At 43.9% G+C, this 15,390-nt stretch overlaps 1 protein-coding gene across 1 annotated transcript in view; it reads right to left on the bottom strand.

Annotated features, from left to right (window-relative positions):
* Positions 1 to 1,499: 1,499 nt before the first annotated feature.
* Positions 1,500 to 15,390, bottom strand: part of LOC311103660 (ubiquitin carboxyl-terminal hydrolase 7-like) — a 61,292-nt gene continuing 47,401 nt past the window's right edge. Inside the window, exons 25-31 of the mRNA XM_084145273.1 lie at positions 14,716 to 14,793; positions 13,653 to 13,753; positions 13,358 to 13,457; positions 12,789 to 12,908; positions 8,651 to 8,722; positions 3,394 to 3,484; positions 1,500 to 1,673 (exon numbers count right to left, since the gene is read on the bottom strand). Of these exons, the coding sequence (XP_084001399.1) occupies positions 1,567 to 1,673; positions 3,394 to 3,484; positions 8,651 to 8,722; positions 12,789 to 12,908; positions 13,358 to 13,457; positions 13,653 to 13,753; positions 14,716 to 14,793 (669 nt within the window). The 3' untranslated portion in view covers positions 1,500 to 1,566. The remainder of the gene's footprint in view (positions 1,674 to 3,393; positions 3,485 to 8,650; positions 8,723 to 12,788; positions 12,909 to 13,357; positions 13,458 to 13,652; positions 13,754 to 14,715; positions 14,794 to 15,390) is intronic.

Consider the following 15,390-nt stretch of genomic DNA (forward strand, 5'->3'; position numbering starts at 1 on the left):
AGTACGGACGACTTACTCTTTTTACATTTATTTTAAACAGATGCTGTGGTTTTTTATTTTATTATACAAGAAGATATTGCAGAAAAAGACAAAAACTGATTTATTTTAAAGATGGAAACAGTTTGACTAGTTGACTAAAGGGGAGGGGGGATATGAAGGGCACCACATCAGGACAACTAGTCTCAAGCCTCAACCCATCTGCACTGGTTCTCTTCTTTAAAAAAAAAGACCTAATCACCCTTATTTTCTGCAAATGACGACTTCTATCTTTTCTTTACCTCGTCACCCCCCACTATATGCAGCAGCGCTCATTGCTTTTCGTAACAACTCTTATTATTAAAAACAAAAACAAACAAAACATAAGTCTAGTAGTTCATCATCCTGTCCTGTCCTTTTTCTCCAAAGTCATTTATTTCTCCCAGACAAAAATAGGCAGTCAGAGTTAGAGAAGCCAAAAACCTAACAACCTCAAAAAAAAGTAGAAGGGGGGTGGTGGTTTGGGGGGAGAGAGGGGTTCGGGAGGAAGGGGGGGTGGTGGTGGTGTGGGGGGAGAGAGGGGTTCGGGAGGAAGGGGGGGTGGTGGTGGTGTGGGGGGAGAGAGGGGTTCGGGAGGAAGGGGGGTGGTGGTGGTGTGGGGGGAGAGAGGGGTTCGGGAGGAAGGGGGGTGGTGGTGGTGTGGGGGGAGAGAGGGGTTCGGGAGGAAGGGGGGTGGTGGTGGTGTGGGGGGAGAGAGGGGTTCGGGAGGAAGGGGGGTGGTGGTGGTGTGGGGGGAGAGAGGGGTTCGGGAGGAAGGGGGGTGGTGGTGGTGTGGGGGGAGAGAGGGGTTCGGGAGGAAGGGGGGTGGTGGTGGTGTGGGGGGAGAGAGGGGTTCGGGAGGAAGGGGGGTGGTGGTGGTGTGGGGGGAGAGAGGGGTTCGGGAGGAAGGGGGGGTGGTGGTGGTGTGTGGGGAGAGAGATTTGGGGGAAGGGGGGTGGTGGTGGTGTGGGGGGAGAGAGAGGGGTTTGGGGGAAGTGGGGGGGGGAGAGGCGTTTGGGAGGAAGTTGGGTGGTGGTGGTGTGGGGGGAGAGAGGTTTGGGAGGAAGGGGGGGGTGTGGGGGGAGAGAGGTTTGGGAGGAAGGGGGGGGTGTGGGGGGAGAGAGATTTGGGGGAAGGGGGGTGGTGGTGGTGTGGGGGAGGAGAGAGGGGTTTAGGAGGAAGGGGGGTGGTGGGGGTGTGGGGGAGGAGAGAGGGGTTTAGGAGGAAGAGGTGGTATAGTTTCATCATCATCATCAGCAGCAGCCTGCTAATGGATGGATGGATCCATGTGACAGAGACATCACAGTGTCTGTCTGTAAGGGGGTTGGAGCTGGAGGACACACACTTGGTTGGTTACAGTCTGTGGTTATGGTGGGTTAAGGAGGAGGAAGAGGAGGGAGGAGAGAGAGGAGGAAGAGGAGGGAGGAGGAGGAGGAGGAGGAGGAGAGAGGGAGGGAGGTGGGTTAAGGAGGAGGAAGAGGAGGGAGGAGGAGAGGAGGAAGAGGAGGGAGGAGGAGGAGAGAGGAGGAGGAGAGAGGGAGGGAGGGGTGCTCAGTTGTGGATCTTGATAGCTTTCTCCAGGTAGGTGTAGCGCCCTCTCTTCGGGGCTTTGTTGAAGTGGTCCAGGCCTAACCAGGGTCGAGGGTGGGACATGTTACCTAGAGGGGAGAGGAGGAATGGTAGACAACCATAGAACATAGTTAACATTCTGAGAGAGAGAGAGAAAGCGTGGTGTTGGTAGTAGTAGTAGTAGTAGTAGCAGCAGTAGTATTTAGTAATGGCAGTAGTAGTGGTAGTGGTAGTAGTAGTTAGTAGTGTTACGATACCAGATGTTACTTTGATGGCGATACCTGGTTTAGTATTATAATGTATTCAATTAATAGTTTAGTTCCAAAATGACAAAACACACATTGAAACTCATTTCTGAAGCTTCTATATTGCAATAATCTACTCTACATGCCATAGAAATACAATCTAATTTACACAGCATACTACGATTCCCAGGGTGCATTTCATTTCCCAGGGTGCAATGCTCTGCCCAGGGCTGCTGGCTGGCTAGTGGCTACTGCTAGCAAGCCCAGACAAACGTGAAGTAGTCAAGTTATGAGTGCATTTCACCTTACTTTTGGGTTGGGTAATCATATTATAATGCTCACATGTTCATGTCATTGTCACCCAAAAAAATATTCAAATTTAGTAGAATAATGACAACGTTACAATGTGATGTGCAAAATATTTCTATGTTGTCATTTTGGAACTAAACCTCCCCCTTGCACTGCACTGCTTTGTTCCACCTTTTGTTTAGTTGTTTAGGTGGGCTGGACCTCATCATCTGCTCTGTAATCAAAGTATTCCCATAGTTCACTTCTGCAGACAGTTTTGTCAACAAGCTGCGGGCGTGGAGCTAATGTTTTCATTTGAAGAAGCCATGCTGTCGGCATTCTCTCTCGCTTGCTTCAAAAGTGGCAAATATACTGCCTGGCTAGCTACTGCCCCCTTGAGAAGATTCAAACAAATTACTAGACAGACTGGATCCTCTCAATCCGTACACGACACGAGACATTTGACAGAAGTGTAGTACCGAACCGTTTTTCATGTTCTATTCTCAGTTTTGGTATACCATGCAAAACTAGTAGTTAGAAGTTAGTAGTAGTTAGTAGTATTAGTTAGTAGTAGTCGTTAGTAGTAGTAGTAGCAGCAGTTAGAAGTTAGTAGTATTAGTTAGTAGTAATAATAATAATAATAATAATAATAATAATAATATGCCATTTAGCAGACGCTTTTATCCAAAGCGACTTACAGTCATGCGTGCATACATTATTTTTGTGTATGGGTGGTCCCGGTCCCTTGTAACGCCACAACCTTGGCGTTACAAGCGCTGTGCTCTACCAGCTGAGCTACAGAGGACCACAGTACTACCACAGTAGTACTTAGTAGTAGTAGTAGTAGTAGTAGTAGTAGTAGTAGTAGTTAGTAGTAGTAGTAGGACCACAGTACTACTACAGTAGTAGTAGTAGTAGTTAGTAGTAGTAGCAGCAGCAGTTAGAAGTTAGTAGTAGTAGTTAGTAGTAGTAGTAGTAGTAGCAGTTAGTAGTTAGTAGTTAGTAGTTAGTAGTAGTAGTAGTAGTAGTAGTAGTTAGTAGTAGTAGTAGTAGTTAGTAGTAGTAGTTAGTAGTAGTTAGTAGTAGTAGTTAGTAGTAGTAGTTAGTAGTAGTAGTTAGTAGTAGTAGTTAGTAGTAGTAGTAGTAGTAGTAGTAGTAGTAGTAGTAGTATTAGTTAGTAGTAGTAGTTAGTAGTAGTAGTAGTTAGTAGTATTAGTTAGTAGTAGTAGTTAGTAGTAGTAGTTAGTAGTAGTAGTTAGTAGTAGTAGCAGGGTACCTGGCTGTGGCTGGAAGTCTTTCAGGTTGACCTCGTACTCATCCTCAGTGATGTACTGATGCCGGCCCATCATCACTATCGCAAACTTGAACTGCAGACAAAACAAACAACACAGTGAGTATTTATAAAGCAGTTTATACTCAACCCTCCTGGTTATACCTGCTCTTGTTATGAGGAACAAAGCAATACTGGGGCGGTATTCATTAGGCCAAACAGTAGCAAAACATTTTAAAAGGGAAAACGGAAACAAGCGGTCCAGGTAGTCTCTCCCCGCTTCAGTTCGTTAAGTATCTAATGAACAGGACCCAGGTGAGAAGAGAGGTGAGCGAGAGAGAGAGGTGAGAGAGAGAGCGAGAATCTGCAGGTTCCATGAAGTTGAATTTAAGACTTTTTAATGCCACTTGGAATGCAATTTAAATACCAATTTGGGAGGTCTGCATGCCACACACCTGCTAATATTCCTCTCCAGAAGTCAGCTCATGTTGGCCAAAAGTAGTAATTTAGTGCTGGCCCTTTCACCAAAGGCTCCAGCCTACATGGCTCATATTATAAGGCAGGTGTGTCATTATAGCAATGAGCCTTCTCCTGTAGCATAGTGGCTAGGCTATAGACGGCTGATGGATGTAGTAGCATAGTGGCTAGGCTATAGATGGCTGATGGATGTAGTAGCATAGTGGATAGGCTATAGATGGCTGATGGATGTAGTAGCATAGTGAATAGGCTATAGATGGCTGATGGATGTAGTAGCATAGTGGATAGGCTATAGATGGCTGATGGATGTAGTAGCATAGTGGCTAGGCTATAGATGGCTGATGGATGTAGTAGCATAGTGGATAGGCTATAGATGGCTGATGGATGTAGTAGCATAGTGGCTAGGCTATAGATGGCTGATGGATGTAGTAGCATAGTGGCTAGGCTATAGATGGCTGATGGATGTAGTAGCATAGTGGCTAGGCTATAGACGGCTGATGGATGTAGTAGCATAGTGGATAGGCTATAGATGGCTGATGGATATAGTAGCATAGTGGATAGGCTATAGATGGCTGATGGATATAGTAGCATAGTGGCTAGGCTATAGACTGCTGATGGATGTAGTAGCATAGTGGCTAGGCTATAGACGGCTGATGGATGTAGTAGCATAGTGGATAGGCTATAGATGGCTGATGGATGTAGTAGCATAGTGGATAGGCTATAGATGGCTGATGGATATAGTAGCATAGTGGCTAGGCTATAGATGGCTGATGGATATAGTAGCATAGTGGCTAGGCTATAGATGGCTGATGGATATAGTAGCATAGTGGATAGGCTATAGATGGCTGATGGATGTAGTAGCATAGTGGATAGGCTATAGATGGCTGATGGATGTAGTAGCATAGTGGCTAGGCTATAGATGGCTGATGGATGTAGTAGCATAGTGGCTAGGCTATAGATGGCTGATGGATATCGTAGCATAGTGGATAGGCTATAGATGGCTGATGGATGTAGTAGCATAGTGGATAGGCTATAGATGGCTGATGGATGTAGTAGCATAGTGGATAGGCTATAGATGGCTGATAGATGTAGTAGCATAGTGGATAGGCTATAGATGGCTGATGGATGTAGTAGCATAGTGGATAGGCTATAGATGGCTGATGGATGTAGTAGCATAGTGGATAGGCTATAGATGGCTGATGGATATAGTAGCATAGTGGCTAGGCTATAGATGGCTGATGGATGTAGTAGCATAGTGGATAGGCTATAGATGGCTGATGGATGTAGTAGCATAGTGGATAGGCTATAGATGGCTGATGGATGTAGTAGCATAGTGGATAGGCTATAGATGGCTGATGGATGTAGTAGCATAGTGGCTAGGCTATAGATGGCTGATGGATGTAGTAGCATAGTGGATAGGCTATAGATGGCTGATGGATATAGTAGCATAGTGGCTAGGCTATAGATGGCTGATGGATGTAGTAGCATAGTGGATAGGCTATAGATGGCTGATGGATGTAGTAGCACAGTGGCTAGTCTATAGATGGCTGATGGATGTAGTAGCATAGTGGATAGGCTATAGATGGCTGATGGATGTAGTAGCATAGTGGATAGGCTATAGATGGCTGATGGATGTAGTAGCATAGTGGATAGGCTATAGATGGCTGATGGATGTAGTAGCATAGTGGATAGGCTATAGATGGCTGATGGATGTAGTAGCATAGTGGCTAGGCTATAGATGGCTGATGGATGTAGTAGCATAGTGGCTAGGCTATAGATGGCTGATGGATGTAGTAGCATAGTGGATAGGCTATAGATGGCTGATGGATGTAGTAGCATAGTGGATAGGCTATAGATGGCTGATGGATGTAGTAGCATAGTGGATAGGCTATAGATGGCTGATGATGTAGTAGCATAGTGGCTAGGCTATAGATGGCTGATGGATGTAGTAGCATAGTGGCTAGGCTATAGATGGCTGATGGATGTAGTAGCATAGTGGCTAGGCTATAGATGGCTGATGGATATAGTAGCATAGTGAATAGGCTATAGATGGCTGATGGATGTAGTAGCATAGTGGATAGGCTATAGATGGCTGATGGATGTAGTAGCATAGTGGATAGGCTATAGATGGCTGATGGATGTAGTAGCATAGTGGCTAGACTATAGATGGCTGATGGATATAGTAGCATAGTGGATAGGCTATAGACGGCTGAAGCATTGGGTTGCCCATCTGCATTTCTTTAGGCTACCCCAATGGGCTAATCATTAGCTAGATCACACTCTTAAGTGTTCAGAATTTTGGAATCGATACCAATACCAGCTTAGTATAATGATACTTAATACCATAACGATACCACTGGGAAAAAATGCCTTAAATCACTGCCCAAACACATCCGAGTCTGCTTAACAAGGTCCCGTTGAGCAGTTGATTTGCCCAAACACGTCCGAGTCTGCTTAACAAGGTCCCGTTGAGCAGTTGATTTGCCCAAACACGTCCGAGTCTGCTTAACAAGGTCCCGTTGAGCAGTTGATTTGCCCAAAGACATCCGAGTCAGCTTAACAAGGTCCCGTTGAGCAGTTGATTTGTAGAATCTGGTGTTAAAGTAGGGCTGGAACAAAAGCCTACACATCCGGTAACTCTCCAGGAGATCTTATACTAGAACATTAGAATATTAGACTACAACCAAGAAGTCTAATATAATAATTCCCTCATTCAGTGAATTAGGTATCAAATGGCTCTACTTAGCAGCAAGGTAGCTGAGCAGGAAGGTTCTAGACTGACTTTACCAGCGCCAAGTAAGACGTTAAAGAAGTTAGCCATTTAATCTAACACGTTCTGGGAGTGTATGATGGATATTTTGATGTGCAACATGTCAAAATACGATCCCGGATCGTGGATAGGCTATAGATGGCTGATGGATGTAGTAGCACAGTGGCTAGTCTATAGATGGCTGATGGATGTAGTAGCATAGTGGATAGGCTATAGATGGCTGATGGATGTAGTAGCATAGTGGATAGGCTATAGATGGCTGATGGATGTAGTAGCATAGTGGATAGGCTATAGATGGCTGATGGATGTAGTAGCATAGTGGCTAGGCTATAGATGGCTGATGGATGTAGTAGCATAGTGGATAGGCTATAGATGGCTGATGGATGTAGTAGCATAGTGGATAGGCTATAGATGGCTGATGGATGTAGTAGCATAGTGGATAGGCTATAGATGGCTGATGATGTAGTAGCATAGTGGCTAGGCTATAGATGGCTGATGGATATAGTAGCATAGTGGCTAGGCTATAGATGGCTGATGGATATAGTAGCATAGTGAATAGGCTATAGATGGCTGATGGATATAGTAGCATAGTGGATAGGCTATAGACGGCTGAAGCATGGGGTTGCCCATCTGCATTTCTTTAGGCTACCCCAATGGGCTAATCATTAGCTAGATCACACTCTTAAGTGTTCAGAATTTTGGAATCGATACCAATACCAGCTTAGTATAATGATACTTAATACCATAACGATACCACTGGGAAAAAATGCCTTAAATCACTGCCCAAACACATCCGAGTCTGCTTAACAAGGTCCCGTTGAGCAGTTGATTTGCCCAAACACATCCGAGTCTGCTTAACAAGGTCCCGTTGAGCAGTTGATTTGCCCAAACACGTCCGAGTCTGCTTAACAAGGTCCCGTTGAGCAGTTGATTTGCCCAAAGACATCCGAGTCAGCTTAACAAGGTCCCGTTGAGCAGTTGATTTGTAGAATCTGGTGTTAAAGTAGGGCTGGAACAAAAGCCTACACATCCGGTAACTCTCCAGGAGATCTTATACTAGAACATTAGAATATTAGACTACAACCAAGAAGTCTAATATAATAATTCCCTCATTCAGTGAATTAGGTATCAAATGGCTCTACTTAGCAGCAAGGTAGCTGAGCAGGAAGGTTCTAGACCGACTTTACCAGCGCCAAGTAAGACGTTAAAGAAGTTAGCCAAGTAAGACGTTAAAGAAGTTAGCCATTTAATCTAACACGTTCTGGGAGTGTATGATGGATATTTTGATGTGCAACATGTCAAAATACGATCCCGGATAATGAGATATTTTTGAGAGATGAATGTACCTGCATGTTTTTAGTGAATATTGTCCCAGCCTATATGCTACATAATTCTCCACCTGAGGAACTGGGAAATCAAAACACATTAGCTGTATTGCTAACTGTAAATATGATATCGCAATTACATACTCCGCTAGTAAAGCAGTGTTATTTCCTTTATATTGACAGTTGAGAAATACATTGTTTATACTCACATAAAGCTGAAATGACTATTTTTTTAAAACAACACTAACAGTAGTCGTTTACATTTCCAAAAATGTTTCTCAACTATCAGTATGCTTGCGTGTTTCAAAACGCTCCCTTCACTCCTTGTGCAAATTGGGGAGAGGGAGTGAGAGCCAGCAGCATCCCAGCCTTAGCTGGTGGACACCATGGAAAGGGAGAGAGCAATGAAGAGGGAGGAGAGAAGGAGAGAGGGGAGAAGGAGAGAGGGGGAGAAGGAGAGAGGGGGAGAAGGAGAGAGGGGCAGAAGGAGAGAGGGGGAGAAGGAGAGAGGGGCAGAAGGAGAGAGGGGGAGAAGGAGAGAGGGGAGAAGGAGAGAGGGTGAGAAGGAGAAGGAGAGGGGGAGAGGGGGAGAAGGAGAGAGGGGGAGAGGGGGAGAAGGAGAGAGGGGAAGAGGGGGAGAAGGAGAGAGCGAGAGAGAGACTGAGGAAGATGGAGAGAAGAAAGTGCTGACCTTCTCAAACTCTTTCTCCTGGATTTCCAGCATGCTCTGAATCCTCCTCATCACGTCCCTGAACGGCTCACCCTGAGAACACAGAGTTAGTCAAACACACGTGAAAAACCCAGCAGCGTTGCAGTTCAAACCGGTGCGTCTGGCACCCTGTTCAAAGGCATTTAAATATTTTGTCTTGCCCATTCACCCTCTGAATGGCACACATTCACAATCCATGTCTCAAGGCTTAAAACATCCTTCTTTAACCTGTCTCCTCCCCTTCATCTACACTGATTGAAGTGGATTTAACAAGTGACATCAATAAGGGATCATAGCTTTTACCTGGTCAGTATGTCATGGAAAGAGCAGATGTTCTTAATGTTTTGTATACTTGGTGTATATCAGTGTTTTTTTAAGAGTCAAGATCAATTTGAGCCAAAAAGCAGAGATATTTTTTGTTGTTGTATTTTACCCCCCTTTTTCTCCCCAATTTCGATCTTGTCTCATCGCTGCAACTCCCCAACGGGCTCGGGAGAGACGAAGGTGGAGTCATACGTCCTACGAAACATGACCCACCTAACCCTCCCCTAACCCAGACGACGCCGGGCCAAACCCTCCCCTAACCCGGACGACGCCGGGCCAAACCCTCCCCTAACCCGGACGACGCCGGGCCAAACCCTCCCCTAACCCGGACGACGCCGGGCCAAACCCTCCCCTAACCCGGACGACGCAGGGTCAAACCCTCCCCTAACCCGGACGACGCCGGGCCAAACCCTCCCCTAACCCGGACGACGCCGGGCCAAACCCTCCCCTAACCCGGACGACGCCGGGCCAAACCCTCCCCTAACCCGGACGACGCCGGGCCAAACCCTCCCCTAACCCGGACGACGCTGGGCCAATTGTTCGCTGTCCTATGGGACTCCCGGCCACGGCCGGTTGTGGCACAGCCCGGGAATGAACCCGGGTCTGTAGTCAGAAATATTTTTAAACATGACTTATAAAAATGTAAGCCTATGCAACATTAACCTAATTTTAAAAAATCATAACATTACTAGGCTATGACTACTAGTATTATTATATCTAGTAATATGATCATGTTTCTGATTCCCATTGTTCTTAGAATTATTACTATGATTAGTAGTATCATCATTATTAGTAATTGGTGAGGATCACAACCGAATAGTCGGTAAGATCCTAGTGGTGATTAAGGTGGTGAGGATGGTTATGGTCCTCACCAGCATTGGTATTTAGCCTATTTATTTTCCAACAGCAGTAACGGCAATCACTTGTCATTATTAATGTTATTTTTAATTATTCTTATTTTGTCTGTTATTTGGCTAATTTACAAATAGGAGCACCTCTCTTGGTCATGCCATAGGCTTAGGTTTTTGGCTGGGCGCTTAAAGGGGGGCAACAATGTAACAGGATTCATGGGACAGTCCATATTTTTTGGGGGGCATCGCCAAATCTGGGTTTTTAGGATGCTAAATGAGCGTTACTGATAGTCTCAGGGACTACAGCCCTTTCTGGGATGGGGGAAGTTTTCACAGGAGGGATATTGGAGTTTTACTTAGTCAGTTGCATCGACAGTATGTTTAGAAGTGCATATATCATGGTAATGCTACTGGGAAAGAGGTCAGGTATTGATTCTGGGAAATATGGATAACAGCTTGGGCATCAAGGCGTTTTATTTTTGGTAGCAAGTATACTGGCATGTATTATGGTAAGAATAACTGAAACGTACGTGTCTTTATGGTAAGTGGTGAAATAATTCTAGGTACTTAGAATTGTAATGTTTAGGAGATTATAAAAAAAGACAATCAGTTACTTGGCTAAAAGAGGAATATCATATTTATTGTTCACAGGAAACCCACTCCTAACCTATTGAGATATACATGGAGGCTTAATCAAACTAGTCGTCTTGACTACTTTGTGTTCTTCTTTCTGGCACCAAAAGTTTAAAAGCGTTGATAGGAGACAGAACACGACCAGACCACCATCTAATTGGTATCCACATAAAACTTAAAGAATTTCCACGTTGGCGGGGAAATTTGAAATGTAAATCAATTGGATGACAATCTATTCTTAATCATTTCTAACTGACTTTTCCCACACGACATTGGTACAGCAGATCCCCTTATTGTAATGTACTTTCAGAGGCCATTCAATACAATACCCATCATTAGGTCAAAAGAGATTAGACTATCAAACGAAAATAGAGGAGCCAACACCACAGATAGCAATAAAAACTGTCCCATAGAGGCACAAAACAAGCTAGAAGAAAATCTTATTCATGTTTAGGTGTAATTTATTACAAAAATAACGCGAACAGGATGGAAAATCGTGAAAAATGCACCCATTTTTCTTGAACATTCAACTGCTACCAAAAAGAAATTGCAGAAACTCGTTACAAATGACAGAATCATCCATGATTCACCAAATTATATTATGAAAGAAGAAGCTAAATATTTTAGGCATGTTTTCTTTTCAGATTCCTCTATGTCCACTAAATGATGCTTCCTGTAAAGATTTTTTCCCCTAATAATAACAATGTAAAATTTAAAACTGTACAGAAAGAATTGTGACATTACAGAGGAGGAACTCCTCGGGGCAATTAAATCCTTTCAGTCCGGAAAAACCCCTGGGCTTGATGGCATACCGGTAGAGGTATATCAAACCTTTGACCTACTCCAAATATCCATTATTAGCATCTTTTAACATTTACATTTTACATTTTAGTCATTTAGCAGACGCTCTTATCCAGAGCGACTTACAGCTAGTGAGTACATACATTTTTTTTATTTTTATACTGGAATCGAACCCACAACCCTGGCGTTGCAAATGCCATGCTCTACCAACTGAGCTACATCCCAACTTTTAACCACTCCTATAAAAATGGCAAGACTATCAGGTACTCCGCAAGAAGGTCTGATTTCACTATTACTGAAACAGGACCCAGGTGGTAAGTATAAAGTTCCAATCCTTAAAATAAAACGGGATTCCCCTTACACTTCAATGCTGTGATGCAAAAATCCTGGCAAAATGAATAGTGAATAGAATTAATAGCAGACATCGAAAAAGCCTTTGATAAATCTTGGGGAATCTCTTGCACAATAGGTTAAAGTCATGTATAGCAACACCAGATGTAAAATAGTAAATAATGATTACTTCTCAGAAAGTATTAAACTGCCCAGAGGAGTTAAACAAGGATGTCCATTGTCTCCATATTTATTTGTTATGGCCATTGAAATGCTCTCTTAAGATCAGATCAAACAATAACATCAAGGGTTTAGAAACCCATTGCCTAAAAACAAGTGTCAACGTATGCCGATGACTCAAGTTGATCTATTTATGGAGAAAAATAAATAAAAATCACACTGATTAACTCTAATCATATCACAGTTTACGTATTTACTTACGGCGCTGCCTACTCCAGACGACTCGTCTTTCAAATTATATGAGCAAAACATATTTCCATTTATTTGTAATTAAATTAAATGTGCTTATTTATATAATGAATATGTTTGGGGGACTAAAACGTAAATATGAAAGCATTTAACATCTCACTAAAAGCTTCACTAATACAAAAGTTATACTTAAACCCAAAATGGTTCTCCAGTAGCAACATTTGTAGTAAATCCATAACACAAGACAGCAGAACAGACATGCTTCAGTATTAGGCTGTCAGTCAACACACAGAGACACATACGGAACACACCAGATCCAGTCAGAACAGTCACTCACACCAGATCCAGTCAGAACAGTCTCTCACACCAGATCCAGTCAGAACAGTCTCTCACACCAGATCCAGTCAGAACAGTCACTCACACCAGATCCAGTCAGAACAGTCACTCACACCAGATCCAGTCAGAACAGTCACTCACACCAGATCCAGTCAGAACAGACACTCACACCAGATCCAGTCAGAACAGTCACTCACACCAGATCCAGTCAGAACAGTCACTCACACCAGATCCAGTCAGAACAGTCACTCACACCAGATCCAGTCAGAACAGACACTCACACCAGATCCAGTCAGAACAGTCACTCACACCAGATCCAGTCAGAACAGACACTCACACCAGATCCAGTCAGAACAGTCACTCACACCAGATCCAGTCAGTGAGATAAACATGAACCGGAGTAAGACAACACACACCTGTCTGATCTTCAGCAGGAAAGGGATACCGAACGTTCCAAAGACCTCCTTGTGGAAATGTGCGACGGGAATCAACATCTCAGTGTCTTTATCCAGGTCCACCTGGTCCAGAGGAAGTTCCTAGAGAGAGAGGAAATCAACATCTCAGTGTCTTTATCCAGGTCCACCTGGTCCAGAGGAAGTTCCGAGAGAGAGAGAGACAGAGAGAGAGACAGAGAGAGAGACAGAGAGAGAGACAGAGAGAGAGACAGAGAGAGAGACAGAGAGAGACACAGAGAGAGACACAGAGAGAGAGAGAGACAGAGAGAGACACAGAGAGAGAGAGAGAGACACAGAGAGAGACACAGAGAGAGACACAGAGAGAGACACAGAGAGAGACACAGAGAGAGACACAGAGAGAGACACAGAGAGAGACACAGAGAGAGAGACAGAGAGAGCGAGACAGAGAGAGACAGAGAGAGACAGAGAGAGACAGAGAGAGACAGAGAGAGACAGAGACAGAGACAGAGAGAGAGAGAGACAGAGAGAGACAGAGAGACAGAGCGGTTAGGAGGAGAGGAGGAACGTACCTCTATTCTGAAGGTACGGCTGGCAGCGGGAGATAAACATTCTAACAGCTCGTCCTCCTGGTGAACCCCGATGATCTTATAGCTTACTATCTCCAACAGCCTGGAGAGAGAGGGGGGAGGGAGGGAGGGAGGGAGGGGGGAGGGAGGAGAGGTTAGAGGCAGGGTGGAGAAAAGTAGAGAACAGCAGCAGTCTTGTATAATAATAGCATTGAAGAACCACTGGATGTAATACAGGCCTGACCACCAGAGGGCAGCACTGTTGTGACACTGTCACTCACACCCTCTCTCTGCTTACCGGAGCTTCTCTGAGCCTTTGTCGGAGAGCTCCACAGCTTTTTTACATTCCTCCAGCAGGTCCCGGACACAGCCGTGTTTATCTGGGTAGAGAGTGATCTCCTGGAGGGAGAGAGGTAGTTACGAAAATCCTTTATTCACCATCACGGTCAAAGGTTTAAAAAAGCATGGAGAGATCAAATGTTTCATACGAGGTAACAGTACAGAATGTCACCTTTTAATTGAGGGTATTTCCACACATCTGTTTTTGAAATGAATGCACTTTATACATCTTGTCTCCCCATTTGAGTCATAAGTATTGGGTCAAATTCACTGTATTAAAGCAGTCAAAGTGTAGTATTTGGTCCCATATTCCTAGCACGCAACGACTACATCAAGCTTGTGACTACCAACTTGTTGGATGAATTTGCTGCTTGTTTTGGTGAAACATAAAAGAAAACAAAAGATCATGCCCCGACCCCCCCCCGACCCCCCCACCCCCTTAACCAATAACAGGGGAGCATTATGGGGGGTATGTTCTTTATTCATGATTTTGGGGGTATGAGTGATCATTATTATTCATGATTCATTCAGGACTATCCGTAACCATGGTAGCGTCCACATTAATGTAGAAGTGTTTCGAAACATATTCTATTGTTATTTACAATAAAAGTGACTCCAAAATGACACAATACATTATTTACTATTCAGTTACTATTGGGAAAACAAGTAGAACATTCATCCAACAAGTTGGTAGTCACAAGCTTGATGTAGTCATCGCGCGCTAGGAATATGGGACCAAATACTACACTTTGGACTATTTTAATACACCAAATACTACACTTTGGACTATTTTAATACACCAAATACTTGACACCTTCAAATGGAGGGACTAGATACATAAAGAGCTTTAATTTCTAAACGGTAAAACAGATATGTATGAAAAATACCCTCAAATAAAAGGTGACATTCTGTTCTGTTGCCTCAGAAAACATTTGATCTCAAATTCAAAATGCTGGAGTACGAAGTCAACTTAAAAAGTATTCGCTTCACTGTCTATATAAATAGGGAGGGGAGAGTGTTACCTCCTCTCTGTACAGGCTGTTGAGCCATATGGACTTGAAGCTCCTCCTGTTCTCAAAGTCTGTGATCTTCATCTTCAACTGAGAGGAGAGACAACATTAAACAGTCAGTGCACACACAGATACACACACACAATGTCAACCTTTGTCCTATCATGATTATGTACCCAGAAAACATTGTGATATGCCATCGCCCCCTATTGGACAACCCAATTTATTTTTCATTAATTTTTTATATAGTAAAAGATTACGCTAAAACAACAGTTGGGCTATAGCGTGAAATCGAATGCATCTGGATGAACCATGAGGAAAGACAATGTTGTTGACAGCCTGGGCGAATCATGAGGAAAGATAATGTTGTTGACAGCCTGGGCGAATCATGATGAAAGATCATGTTGTTGAAAACCTGGACGAATCATGACGAAAGATAATGTTGTTGACAGCCTGGGCGAATCATGAGGAAAGATAACGTTGTTGACAGCCTGGGCGAATCATGAGGAAAGATAACGTTGTTGACAGCCTGGGCGAATCATGAGGAAAGATAACGTTGTTGACAGCCTGGGCGAATCATGAGGAAAGATAACGTTGTTGACAGCCTGGGCGAATCATGAGGAAAGATAACGTTGTTGACAGCCTGGGCGAATCATGAGGAAAGATAACGTTGTTGACAGCCTGGGC

This window comes from Coregonus lavaretus (assembly GCF_964263955.1).
Source record: "Coregonus lavaretus genome assembly, chromosome: 28".
Classification (NCBI taxonomy): domain Eukaryota; kingdom Metazoa; phylum Chordata; class Actinopteri; order Salmoniformes; family Salmonidae; genus Coregonus; species Coregonus lavaretus.